General features: G+C 34.4%; 2 protein-coding genes across 3 annotated transcripts in view; one reads left to right on the top strand and one right to left on the bottom strand.

Moving 5' to 3' along the window:
- The first annotated feature begins 62 nt into the window (after positions 1–62).
- On the top strand, positions 63–1,713 carry LOC143238671 (polyubiquitin-B-like). The gene is made up of 2 exons (XM_076479098.1): positions 63–213; positions 629–1,713. Exon 2 carries the CDS (start codon positions 635–637, stop codon positions 1,550–1,552), a length of 918 nt encoding a protein of 305 aa, XP_076335213.1. The 5' UTR covers positions 63–213; positions 629–634; the 3' UTR covers positions 1,553–1,713.
- A 1,436-nt stretch (positions 1,714–3,149) lies between these two features.
- LOC143238672 (uncharacterized) overlaps positions 3,150–20,165 on the bottom strand; it is a 51,386-nt gene continuing 34,370 nt past the window's right edge. Inside the window, exons 4-5 of one of the 2 annotated variants that reach the window (XM_076479100.1) lie at positions 13,592–13,801; positions 3,150–3,523 (exon numbers count right to left, since the gene is read on the bottom strand). In XM_076479100.1, the coding sequence (XP_076335215.1) occupies positions 3,500–3,523; positions 13,592–13,801 (234 nt within the window). In that variant the 3' untranslated portion in view covers positions 3,150–3,499. Of the gene's footprint in view, positions 3,524–11,742; positions 13,802–20,165 lie in introns of those variants that run through there. The other variant, XM_076479099.1, reaches the window with a different exon arrangement.

Below are 20,165 nucleotides of genomic sequence, written 5' to 3'. Positions count from 1 at the left end.
TATGAAAGAGCAGCTTTTCGAGGTGTCTGGTTGGTTCTTAATAGATGACGAATTCATGCAGTAGAAGTTTCTCCCAATAGAATTTTGCAATAAGTGTTGTATATAAAAGTGAGGAATACTACGCCTTAATATCAGTTGCTCTTTGTTCGTTCGAAGAAGTGTATAGATACGGAGTTTTGTCTATAGTGTAAAGATAATATACAGCTGTTGTTGGTAAGTAATTGGTTATTGTGCTTTTGTGTTAGGTGTGTTATTTAAAAATATTTATGGAAATTTACTAAAATTAATATAAAGTTCAAGATATTACTTCGTTTTGATGCTATGATAAGTGTGATTATCTTGACTACTATGCGTAGTGGACGAGGCTGCCAATGACGAAATCAAAACTCGGACGCCATTTGTAAGATTTTTCAGTCGCAGTATGTCAGGTTAAGTGCATCTCCAACTGTAACGTTTGAGTAATGGCTCGTGTACCTTTTGGGAAGCTGTGTGTTTTTCATTATCTTTAGTTTTTAATGTCTTCTCATTAAGAATTGGTATTACTACTAACACTCATTCTCTTGTGAGTGTGTGTGAAGTAGGCTGAGTGTAAAATGTACTTGCATCTTTTTTTATTCTTTCCTTCCAGATCAAAATGCAGATATTTGTGAAGACACTGACAGGCAAGACAATCACTTTGGAGGTAGAGCCTAGCGATACTATAGAAAACGTCAAAGCAAAAATTCAAGACAAGGAGGGAATCCCACCAGATCAACAAAGATTAATTTTTGCTGGAAAGCAGTTGGAAGATGGACGTACCTTATCTGATTATAACATTCAGAAGGAATCTACTTTACATCTGGTTCTAAGACTTCGTGGTGGAATGCAGATTTTTGTTAAAACTCTTACAGGAAAAACAATTACTCTGGAAGTCGAACCCAGTGACACCATTGAAAATGTAAAAGCCAAAATTCAAGATAAGGAAGGAATTCCACCAGATCAACAAAGGTTGATTTTTGCAGGAAAACAGTTGGAAGATGGCCGCACCTTGTCGGATTACAATATTCAGAAAGAATCCACACTTCACTTGGTACTTAGGTTACGTGGTGGTATGCAAATTTTCGTGAAAACTCTCACGGGTAAGACAATAACGCTCGAAGTGGAACCCAGTGACACCATTGAAAATGTAAAAGCAAAAATTCAGGATAAAGAAGGAATCCCACCAGATCAACAGAGATTAATCTTCGCAGGAAAACAGTTAGAAGATGGGAGAACTTTGTCAGATTATAACATTCAGAAAGAGTCTACTCTTCACCTAGTCCTAAGGCTCAGGGGAGGCATGCAGATTTTTGTTAAGACTTTGACAGGAAAAACCATCACGCTCGAAGTAGAACCTAGTGATACAATTGAAAATGTAAAGGCTAAAATTCAAGACAAGGAGGGAATCCCTCCAGACCAACAAAGGTTGATTTTTGCTGGGAAGCAGTTGGAAGATGGAAGAACTCTGTCTGATTACAACATTCAGAAAGAATCGACTCTTCACTTGGTACTAAGACTACGGGGAGGCCACTAAATTCTCTTGTCACGATTTTGAATGTTAAAAGTATCTTTTTGTTTGTAATGTTTCTCATTTTCCTGTTTCTTTAAAGAGGGAAAGCTGAAGTCTTGAAGTTATATTGCTTATTAAATAGTAATTTTAGTTTGAAACTATCAATAAAGTTTTGAAAAATCAAACTTGTGTGAGTTTATAAAACGACCTACCGCTAAATTTTAAACCTGTCTTGTGACGGGTAACTTTAATAGTAGTTTATTACAAGTTCTTACGCTAAAAATAAGATTTCAGTGACTCGTTAGGTTGTGCTTAACTCATTAAAACACTTAAATTGAGAGCTACCTTGCAGACTATTTCCACTAAAATTATAAAAGGAGTAACTTGCAAACAGTTCACTTTGCAACCTGAAATGGAATACATAGAGAAACTCTACTCTTTAAAAAGTAGAAATGGTTAATTTCTGGTTTATGTAAGGATTGTTTGTGGTTATTCAATTTTGTAAAATTGTTAAATGCTCCAAACAGACACGTATCTTGAAGAAAACTGGAAGTAAAGGATGCTCTTGCTAACTCCAAAATAGATTTAAAAAAGACTGACTAAAGTAAAAATGTGAGAAATTAATTGTAAGTACCTATTTAACTCTAAACACGAGTGAAATGGTAAGATTACGTAAGGACTGAGCGTAATTCTGTTTTGATGGCAGGGGTTACTAAATCTTTCTTAACTATAGAAAATATTTAGTAGCTTAGTACATTAATGAATAATTAAATGGAAAGTTGTATTCAATTACCCGATGGTTACAGTATTGGAAAATCTTTCTTTGTCCATATCTTGATGTGTAAACTGAGATTCGAATCCTACTCACACGAAACGTTCGTTCTTTGTCGTGAAACAAAACGAGCTATCATGGATATGAGATTCATACACGACTTTACTCAGGCCGAAAATAAAACTAAGTTGACCATTGTAGATGTTGGTTGGGTAAATAGTTATTTGTTGAACGTCCCGATGACAACTTTTAATTCAAAATGTGCGGAATGCTACTGCAAAAAAAAACACCTTGTGTGTCGTGGTTTGAGATTTGTTATTCAGAACAAGTTTAAGCTTGGAGATTATTTTTTATTAAAATTTTTTATAACTGCTCTCCTATCAAACTACTTGATTTAATTATATTCAGTTGTCTAAACCTATTGTAACTGAAGTTAGTAGTATATCTTTCACTCGTTTTAATAATTATTCATTTTAAATATGTATAATTAGTAACCTTGCAAAACTTAAGTATAAATGTTAGTATCTCTTAACTTGTTAAAGGAAATAGTATTTTAGTTTTGAATAAAGAGGAATAATGAAAAAAAGAAGCTAAAGATATTTTCAAATTATACAACTAACTTTGTGAAGTTGCAATATGGCCCTTCTGGTGCTAGAAAGATTAAATTACAAAGGTATCTTTTAAAGCAGAAAAAAAATTCTGAATGGAAAAACTATTTAAACCTCAGATAGATATCCACTATTTTTCATAGTCTTATTTATAAAGAATGTACATCAGAGCATACAACCATGTTTTGTCTTGTTTTCGGTTGAATTTATGAAGACTACTACCAATGAAAACAAGTTGAAAGACAGCTTTGAATCTTTAATGAAATACAATAAATGAATTTTCATAACAGTAGTTATTGTGCCAGCTCTGATGTTAATTTGTTATATACAAACATACCACTGGGGGGAAAGAAAAAACACTACACTGTTAAGTGTTTCATTGATTTTAATAACAATTTCTAATAATTTGAGTATTCCCTAATCACTCTTTTGGAACTGGTAAATTTTCAACAAGGGAATCACATTTTCTGTTTGATGGTAATTTTTAAATTCAAATTGATGATGTCACTACGACTTCTAGCTTGACGCTTTCTTCAGTCAATGTTTCGCGCTATCATGTAAAACGGTAGAGAAAAACTATCTAGAGGTCATCTACAAGTGGGTTTTCTCGTCATCCTGGAATATTCATATAAAAACAGTTTATGAACATACATAAAGTGTAAATATGCATATACGTGAGCAGAGAGCCACAAACACATTTGCGATCAAATTCGTATCTTTATGGCAAGTCTTTCTTTAATTATAGGATTTCTAAAATAATACAAATTAATTCTAATCATATATGTAAAAAACAGATGGTATGAATAGAGAAAGCATTATGTAGAGGAACAAACAACGTTTCGACCTTCTTCGTTCATCGTCAGGTTCACAAAGAAAGAAAGAGGTAACTGACCTATAGCTGATCACATGATTGAAGTCGGTTGTGTAATTCAGTGTAGGAATGTAGAGTGCGTGCTTAAATGTTGGATTATATTTATTAATATAGGTATAAAAGTGTTCCTTTGTATTGGTTTATTTTGAGCTTGCGTTATTGTATAAGTAAGGCTTCTTTAATTTTGCGTTTGTTTTTTTATTTAGTATTTGGGTGTTTTCTATGGTTATGTTGTGTTTATTTGATTTGCAGTGTTCGAAAAGGTGTGAAGGTGACTTTTTGTGTTATTTGAATCTGGTTTCCATTTTTCTACTTGTTTCTCCAATATAGAAGTCGTGGAAGTTACACATTGTATTTTATAAATGATGTTGGTGTTGTGTTTGTCAGTGTAGGTTTTACATAGTATAGACCTCAGTTTCGTGCCTGGTTTTTGGATAAATATGGTATTAACTGGAATGTCATATTTTGTTACTAGTTTTTGCCAAATGTTGGTTATTTTCCTGCTGATGTCGGGAATATATGGTATGCAGCAGTATATGGTTTCGTGATTTTTTAAATCGTGGGGTATATTTTGTTAGTTGATTTTGCATTTTATCTAGGTGAGTATGTGTAATGTTTTCGAATCATAGATAACGAAATCTACCACTTATCTTAGGCTTAATATTAGTTAAGCCTTTATCAACTACTGCCTATATTCTATAAAAAGATAAGTTAACACTGTCAGTATAACTTGTGTACTTTTTACTTTAGTTTAGACAGAGCTAAACTTCATCGTACTTAATAGCAATATCTTGTGCGAAATGCCTACTTAAGTGAAAGCTCGTGCGCATGCGCATTTAAATTGTTTGTTTGTTTTAGAATTTCGCACAAAGCTACTCGAGGGCTATCTGTGCTAGCCGTCCCTAATTTAGCAGTGTAAGACTAGAGGGAAGGCAGATAGTCATCACCACCCACCGCCAACTCTTGACTACTACCAACGAATAGTGGGATCGACCGTAACATTATAACGCCCCACGGCTGGGAGGGCGAGCATGTTTGGCGCGATTCAGGCGCGAACCCGCGACCCTCAGATTACGAAGTGCACGCCTTAACGCGCTAGGCCATGCCAGGCCCACGCATTTAAATAGTTGCGTGTGTTTTCAGGACAGAAAAAAACTCATTGTTTTTGTTTATATCAAATACATTATTTCAAGCAGTAAATGCATATATCAAAAATGAACGATTGCATTACAAATAACCAGATCGAACATATGATGGAGTAGAACATACTTATAACACAAAATAATCGTTAAATAAAAACGCAAACCAGATATCTGTTTTTCAGATTTGGAGCTGGGCTACTTACGACGGCGATACAATCTCTATTAATCTCAATATATTGTGTCTAAACTGGAAGCAAATCAAAAACACAATAATTAAAATTCGTCTATATCGGTGTAGACCTAACGTATGAGTGCTTACGGTTTTACCGGGTATCTGTGGTTTTATGTTATTTTCCAATATCGGTGTAGACCTAAGGTGTGAGTGCGAGTTACGATTTTACCGGGTATCTGTGTTTTATGTTGTTTTCCAATATCGTCTATGTGAGTGCGAGTTACGATTTTACCGGGTATCTGTGTTTTATGTTGTTTTCCAATATCGTGTGGACCTAAGGTGTGAGTGCGAGTTACGATTTTACCGGGTATCTGTGTTTTATGTTGTTTTCCAATATCGGTGTAGACCTAAGGTGTGAGTGCGAGTTACGGTTTTACCGGACATCTGTGCTTTCATGTTGTTTTCCAATATCGGTGTAGACCTAAGGTGTGAGTGCGAGTTACGGTTTCACCGGACATCTGTGGTTTTATGTTGTTTTCATAGATATGTTTATGGCAAGTAGAAATAAGTAACAAATAAATATAAAAAATAACTATTCAGTACATTTACAAGCTTTAAGGCACATGACCAAATCACAAACTCTTAAACTAAAGAATTTTTTCAGGTTTTTAAAAACAGCGTTTCAAAATAAAATGTCCGAAAATTCATAACCCACTGCAGTAGAACCACTCTAAAGCAGCCACCTTCGGGACTGAGACAATCTGGTCTGATTAGAGGGGTTCCACTGTACATAATTAGGGATTATGTAAACAAAAAAAGGGACTATGATTCAATGACTGCTTTCAAGGGGTGACCAAATCTGAAGGTTTCCACTGTATATGATATAAACACGAAATCAAATTCTTGTGCAGCACATCCCATGCAATTAAGTTAAATTATTCTAAAGGTTTGATCAGTATGACGCACTTGTCTATTCAAATTATTCTAAAATCTTATCTTGGGTCAGTGATGAACAGCAGCGCATCCATTTAAAAGACAACTTGCTTTTACTCACACACAGACTGAGGTCAAAAGTTAAAGTGATCTCTGCATAGAAATTATTGTTGTTTCTATAACAACTTCACCATCTTTCTAAATTCGGTAATAACTATATTGTTATTTCACTGTTTTTTTAAGTCCTAATACATCTTGCGAACATACATTTGAAAGGCTGTAATTTCTAACTTTCCCAGAATTTTGGACATTGGAACTTTTAATCGTGTTTCACTTTAAGTTAATGCGCTCGAATCGTAACATGAGGGTCAAGGGTTCGAAACATCATTGCAACAAACATGCTCACCCTTTCACCTGTGGTGGCGTTATAACGTTACAGTCAATCCTACTATTCGTTGATAAAAGAGTAGCCCAAGATTTGACGGTGGATGGTGGTAACTAGCTGCCTTCCCTCTAGTCTTACCCTGCTAAATTAGGGACGGCTAGCGCAAATAGCCCTCGCGTAGCTTTGCGCGAAATTAAAAAAAGAAACGTTTTAAGGGTTGTCAGTCTTCTTTTGCCCCACAAAATATCGCACTTTAGTATTTATAAACACACGTTAAATTTTAAAACTGTATGCAACAAAAACAGAGCCTGTAATTTTCCAGGTTTGCTCACTTTATTTAGATATGCTAATAATATAATGTTTGACCATTAAGAATTTAGCAGATATCGTGCTTGAGAACTTACTGCAAAATATTATTTAATTTGAAATAAGATTATTAAAAAATAATCTAAAAAGGAGGAATAAAGATATTTACAAAATACAGAAAGAAGATGGGTCGTTTAAAGTGAAAATTGAAACACAAAAAATGTAGACAAACAAGCTTAAGAATTGAGACATAGTGTTAACATTATTTGTTTAACTTTGTCTTGTTTCTTTAGATTTTACGTCCATCATGGACATAAATCTGCATAATAGCAACACTGTACTATATGAAACTGTTTAGTGAAATACGTGACTGGTGTATTGTGTTCCCCCAGAAAACAATGACAATTTATGGACTAGCTTCATGGAAACTGGATGGCTATTGCTCCTAATATCAGTTTCACAATACTATCCTTGACAGTGGTACTACATTATCATCACCATGATATATGCTACTTTAATACAGTAATACTAATACAGACAGAGTAATAACATTGGAACATTTCCTTGACTTTCCAGATGCACTTGGAGCGAGCTGATTTGTTTGACAGTTTTACACCAGGATATGTTTTGCCTATCATCAGATGAACATGTACAGAAGTTTTGACTTTCTCTAACCAAACATAATCTGAATATATTCCTACCTTCCGAACACCAACTGGTAGAGTAACAGCTTCATTTCCCAATGGCGCATGTTATATAAGTGTTAAAATTGGGGGCCATTCGTGTAGAATTGAGGCAGTAAATTCACGTACAAGACACATTTAATACTGACGTTGTTTGTATCTATTTATCAGTGAGTCAGGATGCTGAAACAGCGAACTTCCAGTACCATAAAATGAACCTGTTGCTGAAGTTTACCTTTGTGACTCACCTTGTTCACAACACCCGAGCTCAGCCAAGTATCCCAAGAGTTGGAGATAATGCCTTCTCTCTGGTCTTAAAGTGTAAATTAGGGACAGCTAGTAGATATAGCCCTCATGTGGATTTTCGCAAAATTCACAACACCTGTAGTAAAATTTTCAGCTCTCAAACTATCTGCTATAATTAGTTGAGTTTTAGTGTATCATATACGTTGTCAACCAGTCAGTGTTTTCTGATATACACATACACCATCATTCTGATGTTGAGTACGAGTGTTGTCTCCTGACTTCAGTAATGGCGTATAGTGATAGATAATGATTTTCAGCATTTGTATTTTATGTTGTTTTGCCCAAAGAGTTGCAATATAGCCAGAACTTCTGGTCGCACTACGGTAGCAGTTAGGCATGTTCAGACCTTACAAGAACATACACACTAATGGAACGTACGTTCCTTGACAACTTGTGAATACATGTCCAAATATAAATAATTCACCAAACAAGCCTCAGCGTACTATTTTAGCTGCCCATGCTAAAGACATAACATCACTGTCATTACTCTCGTTAAAAAGTCCAACAAAATGCTATCTACATCTACGTGACAGATCTTTGGTTTTAGTACGAGTCTAAATACCATGAACGTTTCATAAAAGCTTCTCCTACAATCGAGTTAAATGAACTGTTTTTCATTGGTGATTTCCAAGCTTTCCTATTTGCAATATATACATTTTCACTTAACTTTAATAGTGGTGTGCTCATCTTGTACAGTTCTTTTTCGTCGTATCTTACAAGTGTTTAAAGTATCATTCCTCTGATCTTTGGATGAATATTAATTCTCCCCGAGTTTGGCATCGTTATATAATAATACCAAGCACTTCAAATGGTATTTCAGTGGCAAACATATCATCACCTGCACGAAGTTTGCTATCTTCAATTCGAATGTCAGTCGAATCGTACAACCTTGACCCTACTGTCAAGGTTGGGAGAACTTGTTTGACAAAGGTCGAATTAATTAACAAGTGTGTTAAAAAAGTATGAAGCTATGCCTTACGATATTGGCAATCAGAGGGAGCAAACAAAATGCTTCTTCTGTGTTGTAAATTGAAAATATGAAAACCTATGTCAGACAACACTGACAAATAAAAGATGAATGGCACTGGACCTCTAATAAGCCTATCTCCCTCATCTAGCCAATTAGATTAAACACTGGTAATTCTCCCATTTTTGAAAATTGATCAAATCATCTACAACAGTGTGGCAAATTTCACTAATATCTTTACGTTTTTTTATTCAGTTGGGTATATTAGTTATCTATTTAAGAATCTCTGGCAAAAAATACACATTAACAAACCTATTATATTCACTACATTTAAGCAATTATTTTTTGTTTTGCATGTGAACATGAGTTAAACACGTGGATTCCACCGTAATGGGGTTTATATATAAACTATCAATTGGATCAAACAGCTTTAACTGCACTCTGAAAGACAAAACCTGTGTTGTATATATTATAAATATCAAGTTTAGATAAAATAATGAACCACTTGATCAAACTGAGTAAATATTATTTTATCAGTTTTAACCACTTGACTGTTGTTCACTCTGACTGCAAGTATTATTTTATCACTGAGTTTAGATAAAATAATGAACAAATCTATACTGACTGTAAATGTTATTTTATCAATGAGTTTAGATAAAATAATGAACCACTTGACTGTTGTTCATCTATACTGACTGTAAATATTATTTTATCAATGAGTTTAGATAAAATAATGAACCACTTGACTGTTATTCATCTATACTGACTGTAAATGTTATTTTATCAATGAGTTTAGATAAAATAATGAACCACTTGACTGTTGTTCATCTATACTGACTGTAAATGTTATTTTATCAATGAGTTTAGATAAAATAATGAACCACTTGACTGTTATTCATCTATACTGACTGTAAATGTTATTTTATCAATGAGTTTAGATAAAATAATGAACCACTTGACTGTTGTTCATCTATACTGACTGTAAATGTTATTTTATCAATGAGTTTAGATAAAATAATGAACCACTTGACTGTTATTCATCTATACTGACTGTAAATGTTATTTTATCAATGAGTTTAGATAAAATAATGAACCACTTGACTGTTGTTCATCTATACTGACTGTAAATGTTATTTTATCAATGAGTTTAGATAAAATAATGAACCACTTGACTGTTATTCATCTATACTGACTGTAAATGTTATTTTATCAATGAGTTTAGATAAAATAATGAACCACTTGACTGTTGTTCATCTATACTGACTGTAAATATTATTTTATCAATGAGTTTAGATAAAATAATGAACCACTTGACTGTTGTTCATCTATACTGACTGTAAATATTATTTTATCAATGAGTTTAGATTTTATCAATGAGTTTAGATAAAATAATGAACCACTTGACTGTTCTTCATCTATACTGACTGTAAATGTTATTTTATCAATGAGTTTAGATAAAATAATGAACCACTTGACTGTTGTTCATCTATACTGACTGTAAATGTTATTTTATCAATGAGTTTAGATAAAATAATGAACCACTTGACTGTTATTCATCTATACTGACTGTAAATGTTATTTTATCATTGGTTGTTTGTTTGTTGTTTTAAGGCGCAAAGCAAATAGGCTAATGTGTGCCAAACAATCGGTAAAAATAAAAGTAAAATTATTAAAATTCGTAAAAAGGAATCATGGTAAAACAAAACAAACTCCAGTTTTTGAATTAAAGTCGTAAATAAAGTTAAAGAGGCCAATGGGACTTATAAAGCTATAAACATTTATAACATCCCTGTCCAGCATCAGGGATAAACCTGTAGACAAAATGTGTCTGAAATGGTGCTGTGGTTCAAAGTTGTAATGATGACATGAGAATAAAATGTGGACTTTGTGACTCAAGTGTCACACAGATGACACATTGATGCATCAGTCCCAGATAAAAGAAAATGATGAGATAAAAACTGTGACCAATGCATAGTCTAGTTAGAACAATTTCCTCTTTCCGATCCTTACGGAAACAAGATAACCAAAGTCCAATAGAGGGTTTTATTTGGAAAAGCTTGTTATCAAATTGCTCACTCCAAGCTGACTGCCAACTGGTACAGAGCCAAGCCTTGAATACAGAACCATAGTTCACGTATGAAACAGGCACGACAGTGATAGCACCAGAGCAGAAGTCTTAGCTGCAGTGTTAGAAGCTCGTTCCCTCAAATACCAACGTGGCCTGGTATCCAAAAGTAGATATTAAAGAGAAATGGGCCAGTTGGTTTTGAATATCGGTGAGAACTAATGTAAAGTGATTCCAGAGCCAGTAGAGAGCTAAGTTAGTTGGTATAAATAGGACAATTCGAGTACTGCTTATCTTTTATGTGATCCAGGGCAAGAGAAATGGTGTATAATTCGGTAATGAACACAAAAATTGTAGAGGGGATTCTGTGCATAACAACAAACCTATGGTCTGTTTTTTTTATTATTTTTATTTTGAATTGGGGGATCTATAATAAAGAAATAATATTTTGGTGTCCACTGGTCCCACCCACCATGGAGTCCTACAAGGGGATGCACTACACAAAAACACCAGCATTAGACACAATGTCCACAACACCAATTGAAAACGTCCAAAACTGGTACTTGGTTGACTCTAGCTCACATGCACCAGCTGAGTGACCTTGAGGGGCCACCCCAAGGTTGCTCATCTACAGGAATTCAAAGCCAAAATAGGGTATTAGGGTTTGACTCCTAAACCACCAGGATCCTTCCCTCCCTTTTAAGGGTCTCAACGCATGGTAAACACATGGGTGGATGTCTATATCACAGAGTAGGTAAACTTAAAGAACATAACCTTCTCTGAGAGGTCTCCTCACAACATACAGGAATCTACACCGAAAATTTTCTGTTATCATTTAGTTTTGGTAAAATACGTAACCACTTGACTGTCACACAACCATATGCACTATAAACGCTGTTTGTTCAGTAATGCCACTGAGGTGACTACAGCATGTAACTCTACCCTTTTCTATTGCATTTATTAATTCTGCAATATAAACAAAGATGGTCAGCTGTCAAAAGAAGTGATGATAAAACTTTTATTTAAAACAAATTGCAGATGAAACTGTACATAGATTACTGAACAGAAACTGTTATAATTTAAGAAATGTATAATGTTTTATTTACGAATGTAATCAGAAATAATTAAAAATAATCAACCAGCATAGTGAAAAAAGAAAAACAGAAGAAATGAATAAAGCTGATCAATATCTTCAAACTTAATCAACTTGTTTTTATGTTGCAAAACACATATCATGTTTAGTGTATTTCAAATATTGAATTCTTCACACTGTCTTTTATTTATTTTATTAAAGAAATATATACTTCTTCATGGATAGATGATACGAAACAAAACACTTATTTAACAAGCAGTATCCTTAGTATAGTTACTTTAAAAGAATCTTTAGAATTACAGAATAAACCTAATAAATGGCAAAAGTTTACAGAGTTAACAGTCAAAATCAGACACTTTTAAAAAAAAGAATAAATAAGTTTCACTTGTACACAAAATTTTAGTTTAAGAAATATTAAATGTTTACTTAATGTGCTTAAGATAAATTACTAACATTAATACAATCCCAAATATCCATAATTGTTCTTGTTTCTCATAACTCTCCAGTTCCTACATGTGAATTACTGTTTATATAATAATTATAAAACACGTGGTACTCATATTCTGATATCAAGCATGAAAACATAAGTTTCAGAAAACAAAGCAAAGCTATTAACCTAAAATTAACATTATTCAAGAATTGTTTATTTAACCTACATACTGTAATTAGTATGTCTGAAAAATTGTTCTATCAATCTCAACCTTTCATAGTCGTAGCTTAAACTTCAGATTATTAACCTAAAATCAACACTATTCAAGAATTGTTTATTTAACCTACATACTGTAATTAGTATGTCTGAAAAATTGTTCTATCAATCTCAACCTTTCATAGTCGTAGCTTAAACTTCAGATTATACCATTTTCAGGAAGTACCTGATAACATTCTTTTAAATAATGAATTGGCTTATTACATAACCATCTGTAATTATTCTAAAAAAAACCTTTTTGTTTCATTTTCATTTATTATTAGAAAAACCAGTCATACAAAATGCTTTAATACTGTAAGTTGATCTGATGCTAAATAAATATTGTGCTTCTATTTCTTAAAATGACAAATTATATTAATCATGAAGTCTTCTAAGTGTGTGGTATTATTTAGAATGTTTCCTTTGAGAAGTACACTATGTTTTATTAAAAACAAAAACTGAATGAATGACATTTTAAATAGTTGTAACAAAACTGAGTATTATAAACTTTGCTCTATTTTTAAATATATTTGTTTTTTACATATATAAATGAGCAAAACCACTTTGTACCTAAAGTAACTTGGCACTTAAATGGATTCTATAGCACATAGAAACCCCTTATCAAATTGTGAGTTTGTGGGAGACACCTTAAAACAGGTGCTGTTAGATCTTGTATTACATAAAATAATGGGTATAAAAAGTGTAAAAGTTTGAATTTTGCTGTCTTATAGTAACATGTTTACAATTATCAGTAACATGTTTACAATTATCCATTTTAAATACATGTATGTACAATACAACTGTATCAAGTAATTTACCTTCAAACAATACAAATCAATCACTGATAACCAGTATGTTTTGAAAGCAAAAACAATAGTTCAACATATTTAAATATACTGTTTCTGTGGACATTTCAAGAAAGTTTTGTTAGGTGCAGTTACCTTTGACAGTCTGTGAATTAACCAAACTCTATATATTTTAAATATATACAGAGACTAGAAAATCACAAAATTATGTCTCAAGGTTTAAACTTCACTAAAGGTATGTTTTTTGATGAAAGACACTTGTCACAAACCCATTCGGCATATACTTCCACAGTGAGGAGGTGAAAGGCTGCATCTGTGAGCCCCGTGCATATCCGGTGAAACCAGAAGTTGCATCCACTCTCACAAAACACAGCCTGATCATTGTCATGAACTTCTTTGTGACATATTCCACATGGATAGATGGGTGGAGCATTTGGATTCTGAGGATTAAACACCATGGGTTGATCTGGTGGGTACATCTAGAACACACAAAATGTTGTAGAATATATATTTACACTTGTAGTATATGACACATATATTAACAAAAAATAAGATATATTAATATCACACACAAATACTACTGTAGTAGTCTGGTAAATATGATAGTTGTTTTCTGAAGGTCAAATCAGCATTCTTGTGAACTGGGTAAAAATCAGATCTGATGATAGAATAAATATGTATAGAAGTTAAATTCTAATTTCATAAAACAATCAACAATTAATAGCTTATTCAATTTATTTAATGTTATGGTGTAATATGGTGTAAACATTTCAACATTAAAAACCAAGTTTTAAATCACCATTTGGCATTCTTTTCACTTACTGTTTATACAAACCGTTCTGAAGATATATAAATGTGTTTGGATAATATAGCCCAGAGAAAGTAATGTATCTAGGATACATTCTAATTTAACTTTTTCTGAATTTCAAAACCATAATAGTACATTTTTGTATACATCTTTTTGTGTAGACACCTTTGTATACTGTCATAATGACAAAAATTACAGTTTACTAACACTGAAAATGTGTTTCTGACAGGTATTTCACTCACATACAAAGCAAATCTTGTTCAGTACTTTCCTCTATTTACAAAAAATATTTTAGCCAAAAGCCTTTCAATCCCATGCATCTCTCAATTCACACATGAAAATTATCATGTGGCAAATCTCTACCAATAGCAGTGTCACATGGTATTCTACTTATCACTTTGAGTTTACACAGAAACATAAGCATTGTTTGACAATTGGGAGAAAGGGTGAGAGGTGTTAGCAGAAATTAGTACCTGTCAAATACATTTTCAGCAAAGGAAAATTATAACTTCCAACACGGTAACTTACACTTCCATTCAACATACATGGCTAAAATCCAACACTGAATAAGTGGAGAAACCAGTGCAAGGGGAAAATAGAAGTATCTTTTTAAAGCATTGGAGAATGGGTGGAAAATTGTGAGAAGCACATCCAAACAGGAAAGACAGTTGTACAGTGAATCTAACCACAATATATTATAGTTTAAGATGTGTCTCAATGTGGGTTGGGTGCAGTGGAATGTACAAGTAAATTACATCCAAAACTTAACATCTGGAAACCAACTATAATTCAAACTCAACTACCAGGAGCCAACATCCATTCAGGTCTAGAATAAAGGTTCATACCACCTGCAATTCAACTGATTATAGAGAGAAATCTCACTACCAATCTGTGAAATAACATGCATACATATCTCGCTCAAATCAAACAGAATGGAATCAACTCAAACACAGTAACGTCTGTGGCATAAAGATATTAATGGGTAGTGCAAGAAAAAAAAGCAAAGCAACCAACAAATGTGACACAAACCACGGAGTTTGCACTTCAGGAAAAATAAGTGAGGGACCATGAACTCCCTGAACACATGTATGAGGACTTATGTTGATTGGTTAAGCTCTTAAGTCCAAAACTCAACAGCTGGGAAATGAGATCCATGAGGGGGAAAAATAAGGTATCCCAATTAGCACAACACAAATGTGGACAATATGTTGATTGAGTTCAGCTCTGAATCCAAAAACTCAACTGCTTGGAACTGACTTCCTTGTGAGGAGTAGGATGAGAGATCCCATTCATTATGATGGCATACTTCAAAACTACAATAGCCTTTCAGACAAACCAGTGGAAGGATGAAGCATTCATGAGGAGGACATATTGTTATCTACACTAAGATGGCAGGGATGGGCAGCCATCCCCTTCTGCTTTACCAATTAAGTCCATGGTTAGTACAGTGCAGAAAAGGTATAGTTATGAAGCAAAGATATCTTAAGGAATAACTTATAAACAATCTTGTGGAACAACCAATGTCTAGTTTATGTGATTGCAATGAACAGTGTGAGGCATCACTGAGATTTTAATGCCTCATATATGTAATAATAAGAAGTGTGATACACGTGTATAAAACAATGATGATTATAGAACAAACAATGGCTCAAGAAAACATGTCAAGAAACTTTCCGATGCATGTTTAGTCTGTAATCAGTTGATGCTACGAAGGTCAGCAAAGGAGTTATGCAAATTATGGATGCTGCATTAAGGAGTGTAACCAGGAACAAACTTTGACAGCTTCACGATGTTACAGTATGGGATAAAGTTACAAAGGATTAATAGCTTAAATCTTCCTGAAATGGAAGCCAGCTGGTTCTTTGTTCAAATATCAATAACATGAATGTGAGTACAGATACAAGAGAAACATCTGATGATTCATTGTCTCTAGTTGTGACTGACAGATAATCAACATACAGAATTGACCAATTAAGTATCAGAACTACTTGCAGGTAGTTGTGCATAGTATTTGACAGACCATGAGGATACACAGGAAAAGTTGAATAAAACCTCAAGTAACAGCTGAAAAGTTGGAAATCTCCCATAACAACAGAAGTTGTTTCCAGATTCTATGCAAGTTTTCTACACTATTTTAACACATCTACTGCTGTAATAAGACCATCAACTGTTTCTTGTCTTTGTAATTATTCTAATGCTATTATTATTAAGCATCAATTATCATATTTAGTATACAGTTAAATGAATATTTAGTAAAAGTGTTAATTACAGTAAAACGTTAATATATTTTAAAAGACGTGTTAGATGTAATTGTTAAGTATATGGAAAGTTAATAAAAGATGTTTTCATGAAATCTTAGTCTCTTTGTTTTAACTGTAAAGTCTCAAGTTAGTGTCTGTGTACTTCATTCATCCATTCCATCCTAACTTAAGATAAATAAATCTTGTAACATATAGTATTAGTCAAAGCTCCACCAGCTAAGCCAAACCAACCACTCAGCTTACCTAACATTACAGTGCAATTTGTGACCATGGAAATTAGGAAATTGATGTCAACATGGCTTTATTATGTGGGTTTCAGTACAATTCTAAGTGATTGAAGTATACCAGGACAGGCATCACTTGTTACAGAGTAAGACCCTATTCAAAATATGGAACGTGCTCCTGAGAAATAATATAATATACACATAACAAAAGAAACTTACCCAGTCACAGTCTCATTAAAAATAGTGAAGGTTGACAACAGGTGGAAGAAAGTACCTCAATGAGGAAGAAACAGCTACCAAAAAGCAGGTAAGGAAAGATGTAGTCCCAGTATTCAAATGATAAAGTATATTCAATTGACTATGTGGTTAAGATGCAAGTAAAAGGTAAGGTGTCTGAATGGAGTGAAGACATTAGGAATTGATTAAAGGAAGCAGAAGCCAGTTGAACCACAAGCCCAACCCTATGGGTAGGAAAAGAAGGGATAAACAAACAATGAACAGAGGAGTGATGCAAGGAAAAGAAAGTGTATAAAATGGAGTCAATGGAAAGAAACTTTGAAAGCAATAAAGCAACTTGGAGCATGTAAGGCACAGAAAAGGACCTTCAGATCTGACCAAAAATAAGGGTGGGAGATGGCAAGAAGTGATTTGGTTTGTTTGAATTTTGCACAAAGCTACACAATGGTTTCTTTGCTAGCTGTCTCTTATTTAGCAGTGAAAAATTACAGGAAAAGCAGCTAGTGATCACCACCACTGCCAACTCTTGGGCTACTCTTTTACCAACAAATAGTAGAATGAACAATCACATTATAATGCTCCCATACCATGCTTGATGGGATGTGGAATTGAACCAACTATCCTCAAATTATGAGTCAAGTGCCCAAACCAACTGGTTGTGCAGAGCAGTCAAAAAATGAAAATAATGAAAAGAATATTCTATGAGTCCCAAAGTATAAGGTTAGTAAAATCAGTCCACAACAAAGAGAACATATCAAGTCAAACCCCCCCCCCCAAAAAAAAACAAACCACTCAAATTATAAGGTTAGTAAAATCAATTCACAACAAAAAGAACATAAGTCAAACCCCCCCCAAAAAACAAACCACCCAAAGTATAAGGTTAGTAAAATCAATCCACAACAAAAAAGAACACATCAAGTCAACCCCCCCAAAAAACCCACCCAAAGTATAAGGTTAGTAAAATAAATCCACAACAAAGAGAACATATCAAGTCAAACCCCCCAAAAAAAAGAAACCACCCAAAGTATAAGGTTAGTAAAATCAATCCACAACAAAGAGAACATAAAGTCAATCCCCCAAAAAAAGAAACCACCCAAAGTATAAGGTTAGTAAAATCAATCCACAACAAAGAGAACATAAAGTCAATCCCCCCAAAAAAACAAACCACCGAAAGTATAAGGTTAGTAAAATCAATCCACAACAAAGAGAACATAAAGTCAATCCCCAAAAAAAGAAACCACCAAAGTATAAGGTTAGTAAAATCAATCCACAACAAAGAGAATATAAAGTCAATCCCCCCAAAAAAACAAACCACCGAAAGTATAAGGTTAGTAAAATCAATCCACAACAAAGAGAACATATCAAGTCAACCCCCCAAAATAAAAAAATCACTGAAAGTATAAGGTTAGTAAAATCAATCCACAACAAAGAGAACATATCAAGTCAACCCCCCAAAAAAAAAAAAACCACCGAAAGTATAAGGTTAGTAAAATCAATCCACAACAAAGAGAACATAAAGTCAATCCCCCAAAAAAAACAAACCACCGAAAGTATAAGGTTAGTAAAATCAATCCACAACAAAGAGAACATATCAAGTCAACCCCCCAAAAAAACAAACCACCGAAAGTATAAGGTTAGTAAAATCAATCCACAACAAAGAGAACATAAAGTCAATCCTCCAAAAAAAACAAACCACCGAAAGTATAAGGTTAGTAAAATCGATCCACAACAAAGAGAATATATCAAGTCAACCCCCAATCAAGAAGCAGAAGTGCTAGATACCTGGCAAAAGCTTTCACCTAGAGTATCGGCGATGCTCTGTGTATCAGTTACTTCCTGGCCACCGAGAGCAAGATAGACAGGGGACAGAATTATATTGCCCAATGACCTTTTGAATCTTGTTCCATATAACTTTGGAACCGGTGGTAGAATGTATGCTGGTTGTGAACTAAATCCAAGATTCCTTCTGGCTTTGACGTCTTACCCACAGGGAATGTGAGAGTGTGGGATATCGATGGAAAGTATCCCAGGCCCATTTTTGAGCCTTCTGTGCCAAGTGGCAGGCAGGATTCCATCACGGACAAGAATATTATGAAAAACGTGTCAAGGTTTTAAGAATACATTGAGCAGCTGCTTGTATAACACAGTCAGTTACTGCTGCCACACAGTCATCTATTGATGACTTACAGATGATGGCAGAATAAAGTTCTGCAAGAGCAGTGAAAGAGGGCCAGTTTGTGTGATCCAGCTTCCACCGAGGCATGCGGGTCAGGTGGCATCAACTATGGTCAGTTTCTCTCAAAATTATAGGAAAATGATCATTGCCTCATGGATTATTGTCAACCCTCCATGAAAAATGGAAGAATAGTGAAGGGGAGCAAATTGAGAAATCAATAACAATAGAGGACTGACTAGGTGCATGATAATAAGTAGAAGAACCAGTAATGAAAAGAGAAAGGTTGTGATCAGAGAGCATACGCTCTACAAAGTGACCCCTCCTATCAATAACAGCACTTTCCCAGAGGGGATGATGTCCATTAAAGACCCCCAGGATGAAAAAGGGAGACAGCAACTGTTCAATGAGAACATCAAGGTCTGATTGATCATATGTCTCTCCAGGCGACAGGTAGAAAGAACAAACAGTGATGGTATGACCCAAGGAAGCATGGATGGCTACGAACTGCAAGGGTGTGTCTAGTGGTAAAGACACCCTGGGCACATGCTGATCAACCAACAGTGCCACCCCTCCATCACACAGCCTGTCATTTCTGTGCAAAGAAAACTGCCGAAAGGTGACTGTATTGGCAGGTTTCAGAAATGTTTCCTGTGAGGAAAGTCATACAGGATGGTAGGAAGTAATCAGTATTTTGATGTCACCCAGATTAGAACATAAACCTCGCCAGTTCCATTGTATCAAGGTGGCCATTTTTATTTATGTGTAGGCAAATTGGATTGAGAACCCTTCTGTTTATGACCACATCTTTTTCCTTTACTGTCTTTATTTGAGGGAGGTCTTTCAACCTCCATTAATGCTGCCCGGAGTTGATTGGGCAGGTCTTTGTTGTAGGTAGTCACAGTGAACTTCATGAGTGGAAGCTGGAAGTTATATTAGTTAGTTTAGATAACTGGTTGGAACCATTTATACTGGTATAATTTGTCTACTGTGCTACTAATTAGTGTTTAACTACTATAATTGGGACTGAAATGCCAACTTCAGCAGGTAGCGTTATCTTACCTTCTTCTTACAGTCACCTCCCCCACAACTGTCTGCAGGCAATGAAGGGTGATATAGATGTGAGGCACTGTGAGCTTC

Source organism: Tachypleus tridentatus, chromosome 13 (assembly GCF_004210375.1).
Source record: "Tachypleus tridentatus isolate NWPU-2018 chromosome 13, ASM421037v1, whole genome shotgun sequence".
Lineage (NCBI taxonomy): Eukaryota > Metazoa > Arthropoda > Merostomata > Xiphosura > Limulidae > Tachypleus > Tachypleus tridentatus.
This window is presented reverse-complemented; position numbering and strand designations above follow the sequence as displayed.